A 12,976-nucleotide genomic window follows, 5' to 3' on the forward strand; every position below is an offset into this window, starting at 1 on the left:
AAGTTGCATTACAAAGCCGTGACATCAGAAAATAAAGATTATGTAAAATATTTCTCATTTGAGTGACAGTGACGGAAAGGTCTGCTTGGGTTTATTGACGTGATGTTGCAGAAAACAGTCGATTGTCAGTTTTACAAAAATAGTCATTTGCAGAAAACACAGCAAATAAGTCAAGATAAAAGCTTTAGTCTTTCAAATAAGGCTCAACATTTGTGCATTTTTTTTTTTAAGGCCACAGACACAAATATATACAAAAAAACTGATCAAAATTCTTCATTTCTCACTTTACTGTGTGTTGTTGTAGCTCAACTTCCCCCTCGCTTTGGTACCATAAGTCACAGTTCATTTTCACCAAAGGCTTTTTGAACAATTAAATAAAATGTGGGTTTAGAGGAACTCCTTAAAATATAGATAGGCAATATATTAAAAAACGATGGAGAAAAGACACAAGAATGTCATTAAATACAATGGAAAGTAATCGGTTAAATACTGTACAGGCTTGATTCAGGAGAATTAAAATGGGTCGAATGAGCTGCTGAAAAACAAAAGGCTGGTCACAAAAATCGAGGCTTTAAAACATGCAAATTAAAATTAAGAGGACATTTCAGGATATTTGACATAGGGCCTCATTTCCCAGTTATCCAGAGCGTTGTTGATTTCTGGATTTTTAATTATTCACGCAGTTGTTATATTTGAAGAGCTTAGTGGCGCTAAGCTAGTGCTAGGCTAGTGCATGTCTATGGTAACTAGTAGCCTGCATTAAAAACAGTCTGACCTGCTCCACAGAGCACCTGAGGAAAATCACTTATAACCCCAGACTAACCATATAACTGTGACCTTGCATCACATGAATGATCGCATTTTGAGGGGCTATTTTCTAGCAGATCACTCCGCCGCTGTGTAGCTGATGCTGCTCAAATAAAAGGTATTTTAAATGCAAAATGGTTAAAATTATTCTATCGACACAGACATGTATATGGTTAGTCTGGCGTTATAAGCGATTTGCCTCAGGTGCACTGTGGAGCGGGTCAGACTGTTTTTAATGCAGGCTAGCTGATACCATAGACATGCACTAGCCTAGCACTAGCCTAGCGGCACGAAACTTTTCAAATATAAGAACTACATAAGAACTACAAAAAAAAATACCTCCAGAAATCAGCAACACTCTGGATAACTAGGAAATGACGCCCTATGTCAAAAATCCTGAAATATCCCTTTAAGACTGAACGTTAAGACTCGTGATCTCACCTCTCCTCAAAAACGTCACACTTTAAATATAAAATTACTATTATAAAACGTGTTCAAACCACACTGTAAGATTTGGCAAGGAATCAGCAAACCTGAATCTCCGGTACATTCAAAAGTCAAATGGAAGTAGCAAAGTGGAAGGAAGTCTTACATTTGTAGCTAAAATCTCTCTGCTAGGTTTTTTTTTTTAAATATATGATGATAGATAACCTTCTCCCTGCATGATAATAATAAAACAAAAATCAGTGCATCTTTGTTGGACTTCAATAGGGATCGCAAAAGGATTTAAAAATGATAAAATGTAAATTAAACAGTCTTGATTTTCAGAGTAAAAGCAGGAAGCCCAAAGGTCAGTCACTATAAGGTGTTGCGTGACTCGTCTGTGCACATTTGATATTATACTTCTGGGCAAACTGAGTTCGGACAAGTTTAATTCTCCTCTAAAAGCAGAGCTGATAATGTGTTGATGTCCGTTTCGCTGGGATGGCTCTGGAGCAGCAGCGTCACTACATTGTCCTTCCCGGGGAACACCTGGCACAGCTTCTCCCTCAAGCGGGCCGTCTCCTCCGGGCTCCTCTCGGGTCTGAGGCCTGGTTGTGGTCCCGGCTCTGGTCCCGGTCTGGTCCAGTCTCTCCCTCGTCGTCCGCCGGTTCTCGGGGGCTCCCACAAGGCCCCTGGAGAGCGGTCGCGGTAGTTCGTGAATTTGGAGGAGTTGAAAGGAGCGGAGATGTGGCCGCCGGAGTCTGGAGGTCTGAAATTATTTTTAAAAAGAAGATACATTTTTATTCATGGCTAGTGTCCTTTTTTTTGTTAAAGGGATATTTCAGGATTTGACATAGGGCCTCATTTCCAAGTTATCCAGAGTGTTGTTGATTTCTGGAGATATACACACAATTGATGCAGTCCTTATATTTAAAGAGTTTAGTGGTGCTAGGCTAGTGCTAGGCTAGTGCTAGGCTAGCGCATGTCTATGGTAACTAGTAGCCTGCATTAAAAACCTCTTCAAAATCACGGGGTCGTCCTCCAAACGTTGCCATATCTGATTTGTAGAAAGCTCCTTTGTGAATTTCACGTGTAGTAATGCCGGCCGCAGGTAAACAAACTACTGTAGATCCGGTAACTGAGCAGATCACTCCGCCGCTGCGTAGCTACAACCAGGAAACTGATGCAGCTCAAATAAAAGTTCTTTTAAATGCAAAATGGTTATATTTAAAAAAAAACAATCTGTCAACACAGACATTTATATCGGTAGTCTGGTGGTATAAGTGATTTGCCTCAGGTGGACTGTGCTTGGGTCAGACTGTTTTTAATGCAGGCTACTAGTTACCATAGACATACGCTAGCCTAGCACCGGCCTAGCACCACTAAACTCTTCAAATAAGGACTGCATGAATGAAATGTTTCATGATTATTACTGTTGATATAAAATGTCCTGGACAAAGACACTAAGCCGGTGATGAACAGTTAAACTATAATCGCTAAGACCTACAAAACTAATCTTATTCGTTAAAATTGTCACAGTTTCATATTTTGTGATTGTGTTTTCATCAAGTTTTTGTTGTATTGACATGTTTTATTCACATTTTCGTGGCTAGATCACAGTAACATCGCACAACAACAACAAAATAATGAAATGTGGCCAAAACGCCACGAAAAAGCAATGAAAACGTGATCATAACGTGACAAACATGTGACCAAAAAATGTGATAAAAACATGCCAAAAAACCCTAATGAAAACCTGATAAAAACCAGGAAGAATCGTCTGTAAGCTCCAGTCAAGCTTTTAGATTTGGGTAAAACTGTTTGGTTAAAGTGGGGGTTAAGAGGTTCATGAAATTGGGCAAGACACTTTAACCACCTTATGAACTGAGCAGGGTAGGGTGTTGATAACTTTCACATATAAAGTCTAAGAGAGTGTTACCTCTGCTCTGTGGATAAGAACTCATCCAGGTGTGGCCCTCCTCGTCCCAGCGGGTCGTCCGGGACCATGAACAGGTCCCCGACAAACGTGTACTGAAGGAGTCTGAGGAAAAAGAGGGTTTTTTTTTGCACTGAATTTCTCCACACACAAACTCGAAGTTGAATGTTTTATCTTCTCTACCTTTTCTTGATGATGTCCCTCCAGGCGACAGACTCGTCCAAAAGGTCTCGGAGATTGTCGTTTGTCACAATGACGCCGTCGGTTTTCTGGGCGAGCTGCAGCATTAACCTGGAAACGAAACACATGGGGTTACGTCGACATGTTTGACAGATTCTTCACTCGAGTTGTAGATCAATATGAAAAAACGTTAATGTCCCATTTTAAAAGCAAAATGAAAAGCACGGTTTAATAGTAACATGGTTTATACAGGTGCCAAATTACGATATTTTTAAAAGGGACTAGAGGCAAGTTGGTCATTTTATGCTCACTACTGCCACCTCAGGTCTTACGCATAACTTCAGTTTGTATATTAAGCTCGTGCATGAGGGCACTTCGGACCCAAATTAACACATTGTGTGCCAAAAACGGAAAAACTTGTTTAAAGGAATAGGCCACCGTTTTTATATACGAAGATATGTTCTTACCTAACCTTAGTCGTGTTAATATATCCCCGTCTGGTCTTTGTCCGTGCGCTCTGTCACGCAAATGGAGCACATACGCAGCCTCTCCCACATGTCACATAGCTCCAAAAAAGCTCACGATAGAAGCTACCAAGCTCTTCTGTGTAAATATACTTCGCATGAAAACACTTCACGTAACTTTATTTAAATAGGGAACACGTGGAAGAGCTTGGTAGCTTCTATCGTGAGCTTTTTTGGAGCTATATGACATGTGGGAGAGGCTGCGTATGTGCTCCGTTTGCGTGACAGTGCGCACGGACAAAGACCAGACGGGGATATATTAACACGTCGAAGGCTAGGTAAGAACATGTCTTAGTATATAAAAACGGTGGCCTATTCCTTTAATACACCTTATGTGTGATTTTGGTAGCTCTGTGATGAACAGAAGTGAAATAAATGACGATCAAAAACTTTTTATCATCTTTTCTTTTCTTTTCTTTTTAGTCCGAGGGGGCGTGGCAGCTGTAAATCCGACCCAGAGAGCAAGAGAGAAATTTCAGAAGCAGAGCGGCTTCCCATGGAAAGATCGAAACAGTTGAGATTTTAACATTTCTGAGTTTTTAAATGGTCAAAAATGGTCCAAGAACGGCTGAGAAACATCTTGTTTAAGTCTTCGATCTGAGAACCAGGCTGTTTAAATGCACACGCCATAAAAATAAATCGATAACACACGGTGTTGCAGAACGTGTCAACAATGTTCAGATATTTAGGCACTTGCCTCTTCCCATAACGTTAGTATCCGTCCAGAGAGGAGAGAAGAGTTAATCAGAAAGGAGAGTGTCGCTTAAAAACCCCGTTATCTCCGTTTCTAGAAAAAAAAAAAATCTGATTTTGATCAAAACTAGCCTCTGTTTAGCTTAGATTTCTCAGGAACTGAGGTAGAATTAAACTGTTTCCGCCTACAGAGAGCTTAGAGTCTTAGGTCTGGGCTCATTCTACACATTGCTTGAATATGTAGGGGGATGAAAATACTTAGTTTTAACATTTTTAAACTCTGTATAGTTCCTTTAATGCTACAAACAAAAAACAATCCAACAGAGGAGTAAGGGGAAATTTCCCCATTGAAAAGGGGAAGGTTGGGAACCACTGTTTAAGACCTCAATTTTCTGTAGTAAAATGGTTGAGTCATATCATTATTTGGTAAGAAATGCACCTTTAATGACATTTAGGGCTTTCATTTTGGCACAATTCATTTAAATGTTTAATGCCCTTTGGAAACCCCGTATAAACACAATGGACAAGTTAGAAGAATTAAAAGATGCAATAAATGTGTCAAGTGAATGAATATGAGTAAATTGTCTGCACTTTGATGAATAAATAAATAATATGATTGGTCTTCTTTGTGCTCTTTTTCAGTCATGTAAACAGAACTGTGTGTACCTGTCGTCGTACGAGCTGATCCTTTTCCCCTGAACTTCCCTCGACGGAGTAAACGACACGAGGCCCAGTTCTTTCAGCTCGTTCAGATAGTGCTGCTCTGTAGAGGAAAAAAACAACATTTTCTACCCGTCACCAAAGGAAAGCACAGCTCCCACACGACCACAAGCCTGACTCACGCTGCGCTGCATTTAGTTTCGCTTTGGCGACTGTGGCTTAATCTGTCGTCTAACAAACACAGTGGTTCTAGAACTGTGATGTGTGAGATGGCGGCTTCTTTAGGTGGTTTAGTTTAGTCCTAATCTACGACTGGTGTCACTTTGAAGGTCACATATTTGTATGAGGCGATACTTTGTGATAATTCTGCCAAGTGAAGCATTTGGAGCTTTACAAGATGCATTTTTGTGAGCTGGAAAAGTCAAATTTAAGCAGGATACTACACCAAAGTAGCCAAAAAATGCTAAGTAATCATGCCAAATTAAAATACACTTTGAGTAGCATCTTGCCTTTAATCCTGGAGTCGCTCTTGCTCCTCCACTGTGGCACCAAAGCGCTGATTTGTCGATGTCCTCTGTCCCAAAAGTGCTGCACGGCCAACGCTATCCCCCGACAAGAGAAGAAGTGACCCAAACCGTGACTGCGGGACATTCAAATGACAAGTTTTAAACAAAGCCACGATCGTAATCAATGAATCTCCAGCCTCTCATCACCTCATCGCCACGTTGCTCCCGTCGATGATTATATTCCTGAGTCTGGCGTTCCCCGGACGGTCCGTGAGGCGCAGCTCGAAGCGCGAGTGCAGCCCCTCTAAAAAGCGCTGCTCCCCGGTCACCACCACCGCGCCCTTCCTCTCCTTAGTCCGCGTGGGAGACCAGTCGTTCCCGTTTGTTTGTTCAAATCCATGTTTTCTCGCGTGTGGAGCTTGTGGTCTCATTAAGGTGTAGTCGTTCGGTTGGTTTGTAGCATTGTTTGCAAATTGCACTGGATTATGCATGAATATTTGTGGAGTATTCGTGTTATAGCTCGACATCGGTGGCCCACGGAGATCTACTGGACTATTTTGTTGCTTTTGTCCATTTAGTCCTTGGTGCATCTGCTCTCTTTGATCTCCCCAAATTAACGCCTCATCAACGCCGTTTCTTTTCGGCACCGCAGCTTTCTTATCATATGCGTCCCTGTGTTCCGTCGCTACATTGCGCCCGTTACTGAATCTTTCTTTCGCAGCTTTCGGTGGCTCCTTCTCGACCACGACATCGTCCATCTCTCTGGGCCCCTCTTTCAAATAGCCGCCGGGTTTCGAATCGATTCTCTGCAGCTCTAAAAGCAAGTCGTGCATGGAGCTATCTGGTAGCATGCTATAGGCTTCCGTTACTTGCTTTTCATTGTAGCCACAGCTGGCGGCGGCTTTCTTTAACACCCCAAACACAAAATCGTCATCTTTCAGCTCGCCCACACCTCCGGTCGCTCCGTTGACTTTGCCGTTACCGATCACGTCCCTCCTCTCGGCCAGAGTCGGTTGTCTTTTTCCCCCTTCCTCCTTGTGCTCCGTCTCGCAAGGCCTATTCCGTTCAATTCCCTTCGCTGCGCCACCATTTTGGTTCGCCTCCTTCGCCCGTAGCGCTCGGTCTGTGCGATCTTGCTCTTGCTGAACCAAATCTAGAATCTGCGACGCTTCTTGGATTCCCGTTTTCGCCAAGACGCGTTGCACCACGTCTTCCGTGTATCCCATGGCGGTGAAGAACTTCAGCAAAAGCCAGAACTCCTTGCTGCCGGATAACTGCATCCTCTGCTCCTCGCCGTCCGCCCCATCTCCATCGCTCGTTTCTAGTTGCTCCTCTTCGCTAAGCTCTTGTGGGGTTTTTGAATGTCCTTCTGCGCCTTCTGGCCTAACACTTTCCGGTTCGCCGAAACTGTCAAGAAAGTTCGAGGAAGCGTCCTTCGCCAGACTTGCGTCCCATCTTTTCTTACTCTCGCTCTCTTCAAAAGACAGAGCGGACTTCTCCCACGCATCTTCTTGCTTTGCCCCGTCCGTCAACAGCTGGCCCGGGTCGTCCCCGAGTCGGGCTTCCTTGAGGAGTCCCAGCAGGATTTCCTTGACGGACCCGGGCAGGACGAGCAAATCTAAGGTGTGCCTGTCGTCCCATTGCTCCACCAGGTTTTTGAAGGCCCGTCTGGACTCCAGAGACTCGCCCGGGCAGCGCTCCCCGGGCTCGGTGCGCTTGGCCAGGGTCGACTCGCAGCGCTCCACCAGGTCCGCGATCAGGGAGTAGGCCCGGACCACGGGCTCCATCAGGCCAGAGATGAGCAGGCAGCCGGGCGAGCCGACCTGGATCAGAGAGAACGACGACAAGTGCATTAGTCCCACACTTTATAGCACCTTTTATTAATGCCCCCTTCCACAATTCGGGTTCACAAACTCACAGAAAACCATCTTGTACAGCTTGTTTCATTTGGTTTTGCTCTTCTGGAGGTTCAAGCCGATCGCATGATAGTATTGCCAAAAGTGGACGACTTACATCATACAGAACATACAGAATATTGAGATATATCGTAAACAGGCACTCTTTATGTATAAGAGAGTGGTTCTTCTGTCAAAATATCCCAATTTTATGTTAAGTTAAGAGCTAACACTGTAACACTGTAATAAAAAGCTCAAATATTCATAGATGAAGGTTCTTTAGTTGTTACTTGGAAGTTGAGTGTTGGACGTTTCACCTCTCATCCAAGAAGCTTCGCCAGGGACACGAATGAGTGTTAATTTTGATAACATATTATAGTTTTAGTCTTTTGACGTACTGTATTTTCCGGACTGTAAGCCTCTTAGGGAGTATAAATCGCACCAGCCTTGGCAACAACCTGGGCCTGGGGCTTAACTGCACCGTTGACAAGCCTCTCCCGGCAGCACGTTGTTCAAGCACCCATTCGCAAACTCATTCCTCTAGCTGTGGCCATCTAGCTTTTAGCCCACGATCAGCTTTTTTTGTTTTCTTACATTAGAGTAGGAGTAACCTACGCTTCTTGCCAGTCCACATTTTTTTTCTGCTGCTCGATTACTTTTTATTTATTCATTTTTCTTTCTTTCTTCAGTGGTACAGGAGTAGCGAGCGGATACTGGCTGTCAGTGTGACAATAACAAACAGGTGCGACTTATATATCAAAATCTATAATTTCACGTATATATAAGTCGCACCCCCAGCCAAACTATGAAAAAAAGTGCTACTTATAGTCTGGAAAATATGGTAATGTCATTCAGTTGCGATTTAGTCAAGTAAATTTGCCTAATAATTATTATGATCATATTTAATCAAGGTGCTTCATGGAGCTTCTCCTCATGAACAAAGCTCAGAGCTGCTCCTTTGGCAGTGATTGTAAATTATATGAGGCTCTTTCAAGTTTGGATGACTTTAGTCTCTTCTTTTCATTTTTATTCGGTCATATTTTAGTCAACAAAAATATCTGGACATTTTAGTCATAGTTTTAGTCTCATAAACAACTTTTAATTTAGTTTAAGTCCAATTTTAATCTACAAAAATATTGCTATGACTAAAATTTTGGTTGATACACTGACACAAACTGACAATGAACTCTCACCACAGAATTTTGCTGATTAGCGATGCTGATGAAGCTTCTTGAATGAAAGGCGAAACGTCCAATGCTTCAGCTCAAGAACCTTCATCTACAATGGACAACTTCTGTATAACTGAGTGCTTACGCAAACAACTCTGTATTGTGCTGCATCAGTCATAAGTTATACATGAATCAAGACTGACGACTGTCAGCCCTAGAGAGTTTTATCAAGTATTTCAATGTCCATGCATACAGTGATAAGGAGCACTCCCATTCGATTCAGTGACAGTTGCTGATATAGCATTAAAGTCAGAGGTGAGGTTGATTCATACGGACTTACAATGTGTGAAGCAACATCAGAATTGACCAAGAACGGAAAAAATCGCATCATGAATCATTCTATTAACGTCCTTATTTTGCATCTTCTGGCTAAGTGACGTTGAGCTGTGACTGGAGGTAACCTAAAAAGATGCTCATTTAGACACACGTTCTCTTTAGAAGTTGTTAAAATGTACCACAATATAATAGCATTGCAAAAATATTTCAGAAAATTGACCTATTATTTCATGTGAATGTAGACTGTACCAAGGCATTTTGTTCCGTCTCTATTGCATGGTTTTCCTCATATTCTACAGCATGATGACAATACAAGACAAAGTGTGACACCCACCACGATCAGGGCGGAGGTGGTGCGGATGAGGCAGTCCAGGAACAGCCCCCGGGCCCCGCAGAAAACACAGTAAAGAGTCGCGGGATACGGGACCTCCTGCTGCTCCTCCTGGTTCACGACACCCTTAACAAAAAGCTGAAGAAGACACAAGTCATGAATATATGATTTAAAGTTATACTAATCCAGAGTTTTGTACTGGTAGTGGAGAGAGAGAGACTACTCAATTGTCAGGAATCTTGTCATGATCAACTTAGACAATCACCAAATCAGGAAAATGCAGCAATTTTTGAAGGACACCAGTGTTTCCCGCAGCGCATGGACAGGTTGAGTACACTTTTATTCTTTTCACATGACTAGATGTTTTTCCTTACTGCAGCTGACTAATCCTTTGCATGAATAAGCAAGTTTCATTTTGTCAACATTCCTGCCCCGAGCTTCTGTGGAGACACCTAGTCATGTTAAGATCAAAAACAAACGATGTTACAAGTTGGATACAACAGGGTTTATACAGGCAGAGGCAAGTCAAATGTAATACTTAAAAAAGCCATTTTAATGCCCAAATACTACATTTTAATGCCAGAAATGCAGAAAAAAACAAGAACAAGAAGAAAGAGAATTGGACAAAAACTTTTGAGCAAAGAAAAATGAAGCCAAAAGTAAAACCAAATATTTCAGGCCATCATTATGATCTTTTCAATGAACTTGTAAGGAAAAAGTGTTGAGCAATGTCATAATTTCCCAAGAAATTTTGATTTGATACCAGATTGAATCTAATTCAATGTTTTTAATGACATTTAAGGCATTGATTTTTGGCAAAATCCATTCAATTACTTTTAATGTTTTTTAACCTGTTACTCCCCCCCCCATCAGGGGTTAGGGTTATGATTAGGAACGGCAAATGTGATGCAAGTTGTGTTTCACTCACACATGGTTTTAGAAACTAGAAGGTCTTAGCTTTCAATTGCGGTATCACACTGGCATATAGGCTGTAAGGTCTCCCTTTAAGATTTGGATATACACAACCCTAAACTTTACCCTATGATGGTTGATGGGGTGATGCCCCATGGAAACCCTGTGCAACAATGTCCAATGTAAGCGTGACTTAATTGTTCAAAATGTGTTTTTTTTTTCAGGCATTTTAACTCACACATTGATGCCTATATTGTATGACAAACTCAAATCAAACTTTACTCTTTTTTTCTATGGTTACTGCCAATCAGGTTATACATTTCTCATTCATATTTTCACAGGGGGAAAAAAGCTTTCAAGTGCCTCAGTTATTTTGCTTTTGCATCGCATAGAGTCATTAATTATAACAATATATCAACTTTATGTCTTACTTTAGCAGCTTGCACGTCGCTCTTCAGCCCCCGCAGTTTGAGCCATATCTGCCCGTCGTTGCTGTTGGACGACTGCTCGGTCCCGATGGCGAAGTGGACCCTGAATATCCGCTCGACCGTGGAGTGAAGAGAGGTCAGCGATCCCCGGAGCATCCCAGCGCAGGTGAACTCATCCTCCACCACCCGCTCCCCTTCGTCGAACCTACCACTGTCCATTTTAGCCTGCTATCAAGAATCAAGAGTAAAACATCCTGTGGAGGAAATAACAGGAGATGGCATGTTAGGAATGATTTGACAGTTGAAGTTAAGACATCTGTCATCTGATCAAATTTACTGCCTCGCTGTGCAAAACAACTTACCGCTTACACTTCTTCCTCATGGCATAGTTTTGACACAGGAGCAAGCAGTCAAAACATCCTCTCATGTGAAAAAAAACAACATTGCTCTCTGCACGGCACACCTGCCCTCACACAGAAAGGAAATGTCCGCTCTTTTGTTTTCACATAAATAAAACTTAAGCATGGAGTTTAAGTGATCGTTGTGGGAACTAGGTTGAGTTATGTTACCACAGGGCTAAACCTAAAACCTAGGGGCACAACATAACCCATTCCTAGTGTGTGATATAACCAGGGAATGCACTGAAAGTGAATTTGCATCAGTGGTTCAGGACTACATAACGAAAACACCACTATTTTCTCACTAATGGGCATTTTCCCTCACATTTAAAAAGACTTATATTACTCCATTTGTAGTTTCCACCTCTGCATCCTTCCCCTATCAACACATTAATGACGTTTAAAAACAACAATAGGAAACCTTGAGTCATATTGAAACCTATATATATCACCATGGGTTGGTATCTACTGGATAGCTTCAAATATCCAAAAAGGGGGAAGTACAGAACTAAAATGTATTGAAAAAAGAGTGACTATTACTCAAAATAATTCACATTTAAAAGTATATTAAGTCTGGACAGGAGTAAAAAGCTGGCTGAACATGTCAACACGCCTTTTCTAAATGTTAATAGGTAATAATTCCCCAAGCAACATATTATATAGACATGTTTTCAAGTTATTGTTTCATTTTATGTCACGTGTTTAGTTCAATGTGGTGTTTAGCATTTTAAAATTAGCATGTAAACAACTTAGCTAAAGTCTGACGCTACGCAGTACGTAATTACGTTTGTTCAAGGCACACAAGCTAATGTTATTCTTGTCATTTTGCCTTCGTTAAGTGTCCGTTTATCTATGAAAATACAATTTAGCTGGGCCTAGGTGAACAAATGCAGTGGTGATTCACAGCTGGTCCATTTTGACCCGTTTCTGTCGCATAAGGAGGCAAAAGGAGCGGAAAGGAGGCAAAGGCAACGCGATAGGCAGATATTTAGGTGGGGAAACGGGGATAAAATAGAAGATAGAGGGATATAACACGAGATCTCCGAGTTGTTTACTTACTTTGATCGAGTCAAGCGCCTCCGAAGTTTCGTTTCCAAGTGTCTGCCTGCGCCGCTGCTGCTAAAATGCCCAACTCATTCTTCTTCCGCAATCACAAAGCAACAACAACACCACGCGCAAAGAGACCAAAGTTCACCCGAATCGCACTGCTTTCAAACAACGCAATCGTGCTATTTTGTTTAATTTAGAGACGCAATATGGAAGCCGAAGATGGATATCCAGGAATCGGCAAAAGCGAAACTAAATAAGTAGAAACGTAGCGCGCTCTTGAGGAGGACGGGAGGACTGGTGGGGGCGTAGATGCTGTACTTAAAGCCACACTGCGTAGCATTTGTAGCGTTTCACCCGGTAAATAGAATGTTTTGATACGATTTTTTTGTCATTACGGGACGGGTGCTTTCTCAAATAAACCCTGACTTTGCTGAGAGCGAAGCGTCATCACCATGGAGATGTTGCTGTGTTGCCTTGACGACAGTAAGTCTGGTCCTCATCTTGTATTACGTGCACATGTAGTTGTTTATATCATCATTTTGAAGGGATTTAATGATTTCAACAATGATAATAATTTAACCTCTTAACCCCCGCTTTAATCAAGTGCATTTGTTCCAGTTCAGCTTTACCCAAATCTTAAAAGGTTACAGCCTATAGGCCAGAGTAACACCTCATTTGAAAGCTAAGACCAACGAGACTGATCTAAACTGATCTTTTTCCTCGCATTG

The 12,976-nt window shown here is 42.0% G+C and overlaps 1 protein-coding gene across 1 annotated transcript; it reads right to left on the reverse strand.

The window, feature by feature from the left end:
* Positions 1–1,501: 1,501 nt before the first annotated feature.
* Positions 1,502–12,482, reverse strand: khnyn (KH and NYN domain containing). The gene is made up of 9 exons (XM_079579997.1): positions 12,258–12,482; positions 10,804–11,054; positions 9,464–9,598; positions 5,937–7,552; positions 5,733–5,863; positions 5,230–5,326; positions 3,350–3,457; positions 3,170–3,271; positions 1,502–1,999 (listed from the first exon to the last, which is right to left on the reverse strand). The coding sequence occupies exons 2-9, from the start codon at positions 11,017–11,019 to the stop codon at positions 1,678–1,680; spliced, it is 2,727 nt and encodes a 908-aa protein (XP_079436123.1). The 5' UTR covers positions 11,020–11,054; positions 12,258–12,482; the 3' UTR covers positions 1,502–1,677.
* Positions 12,483–12,976: the final 494 nt, after the last annotated feature.

The sequence above is a fragment of the Gobius niger genome (genome assembly GCF_951799975.1).
Source record: "Gobius niger genome assembly, chromosome: 21".
Taxonomy (NCBI): Eukaryota; Metazoa; Chordata; class Actinopteri; order Gobiiformes; family Gobiidae; genus Gobius; species Gobius niger.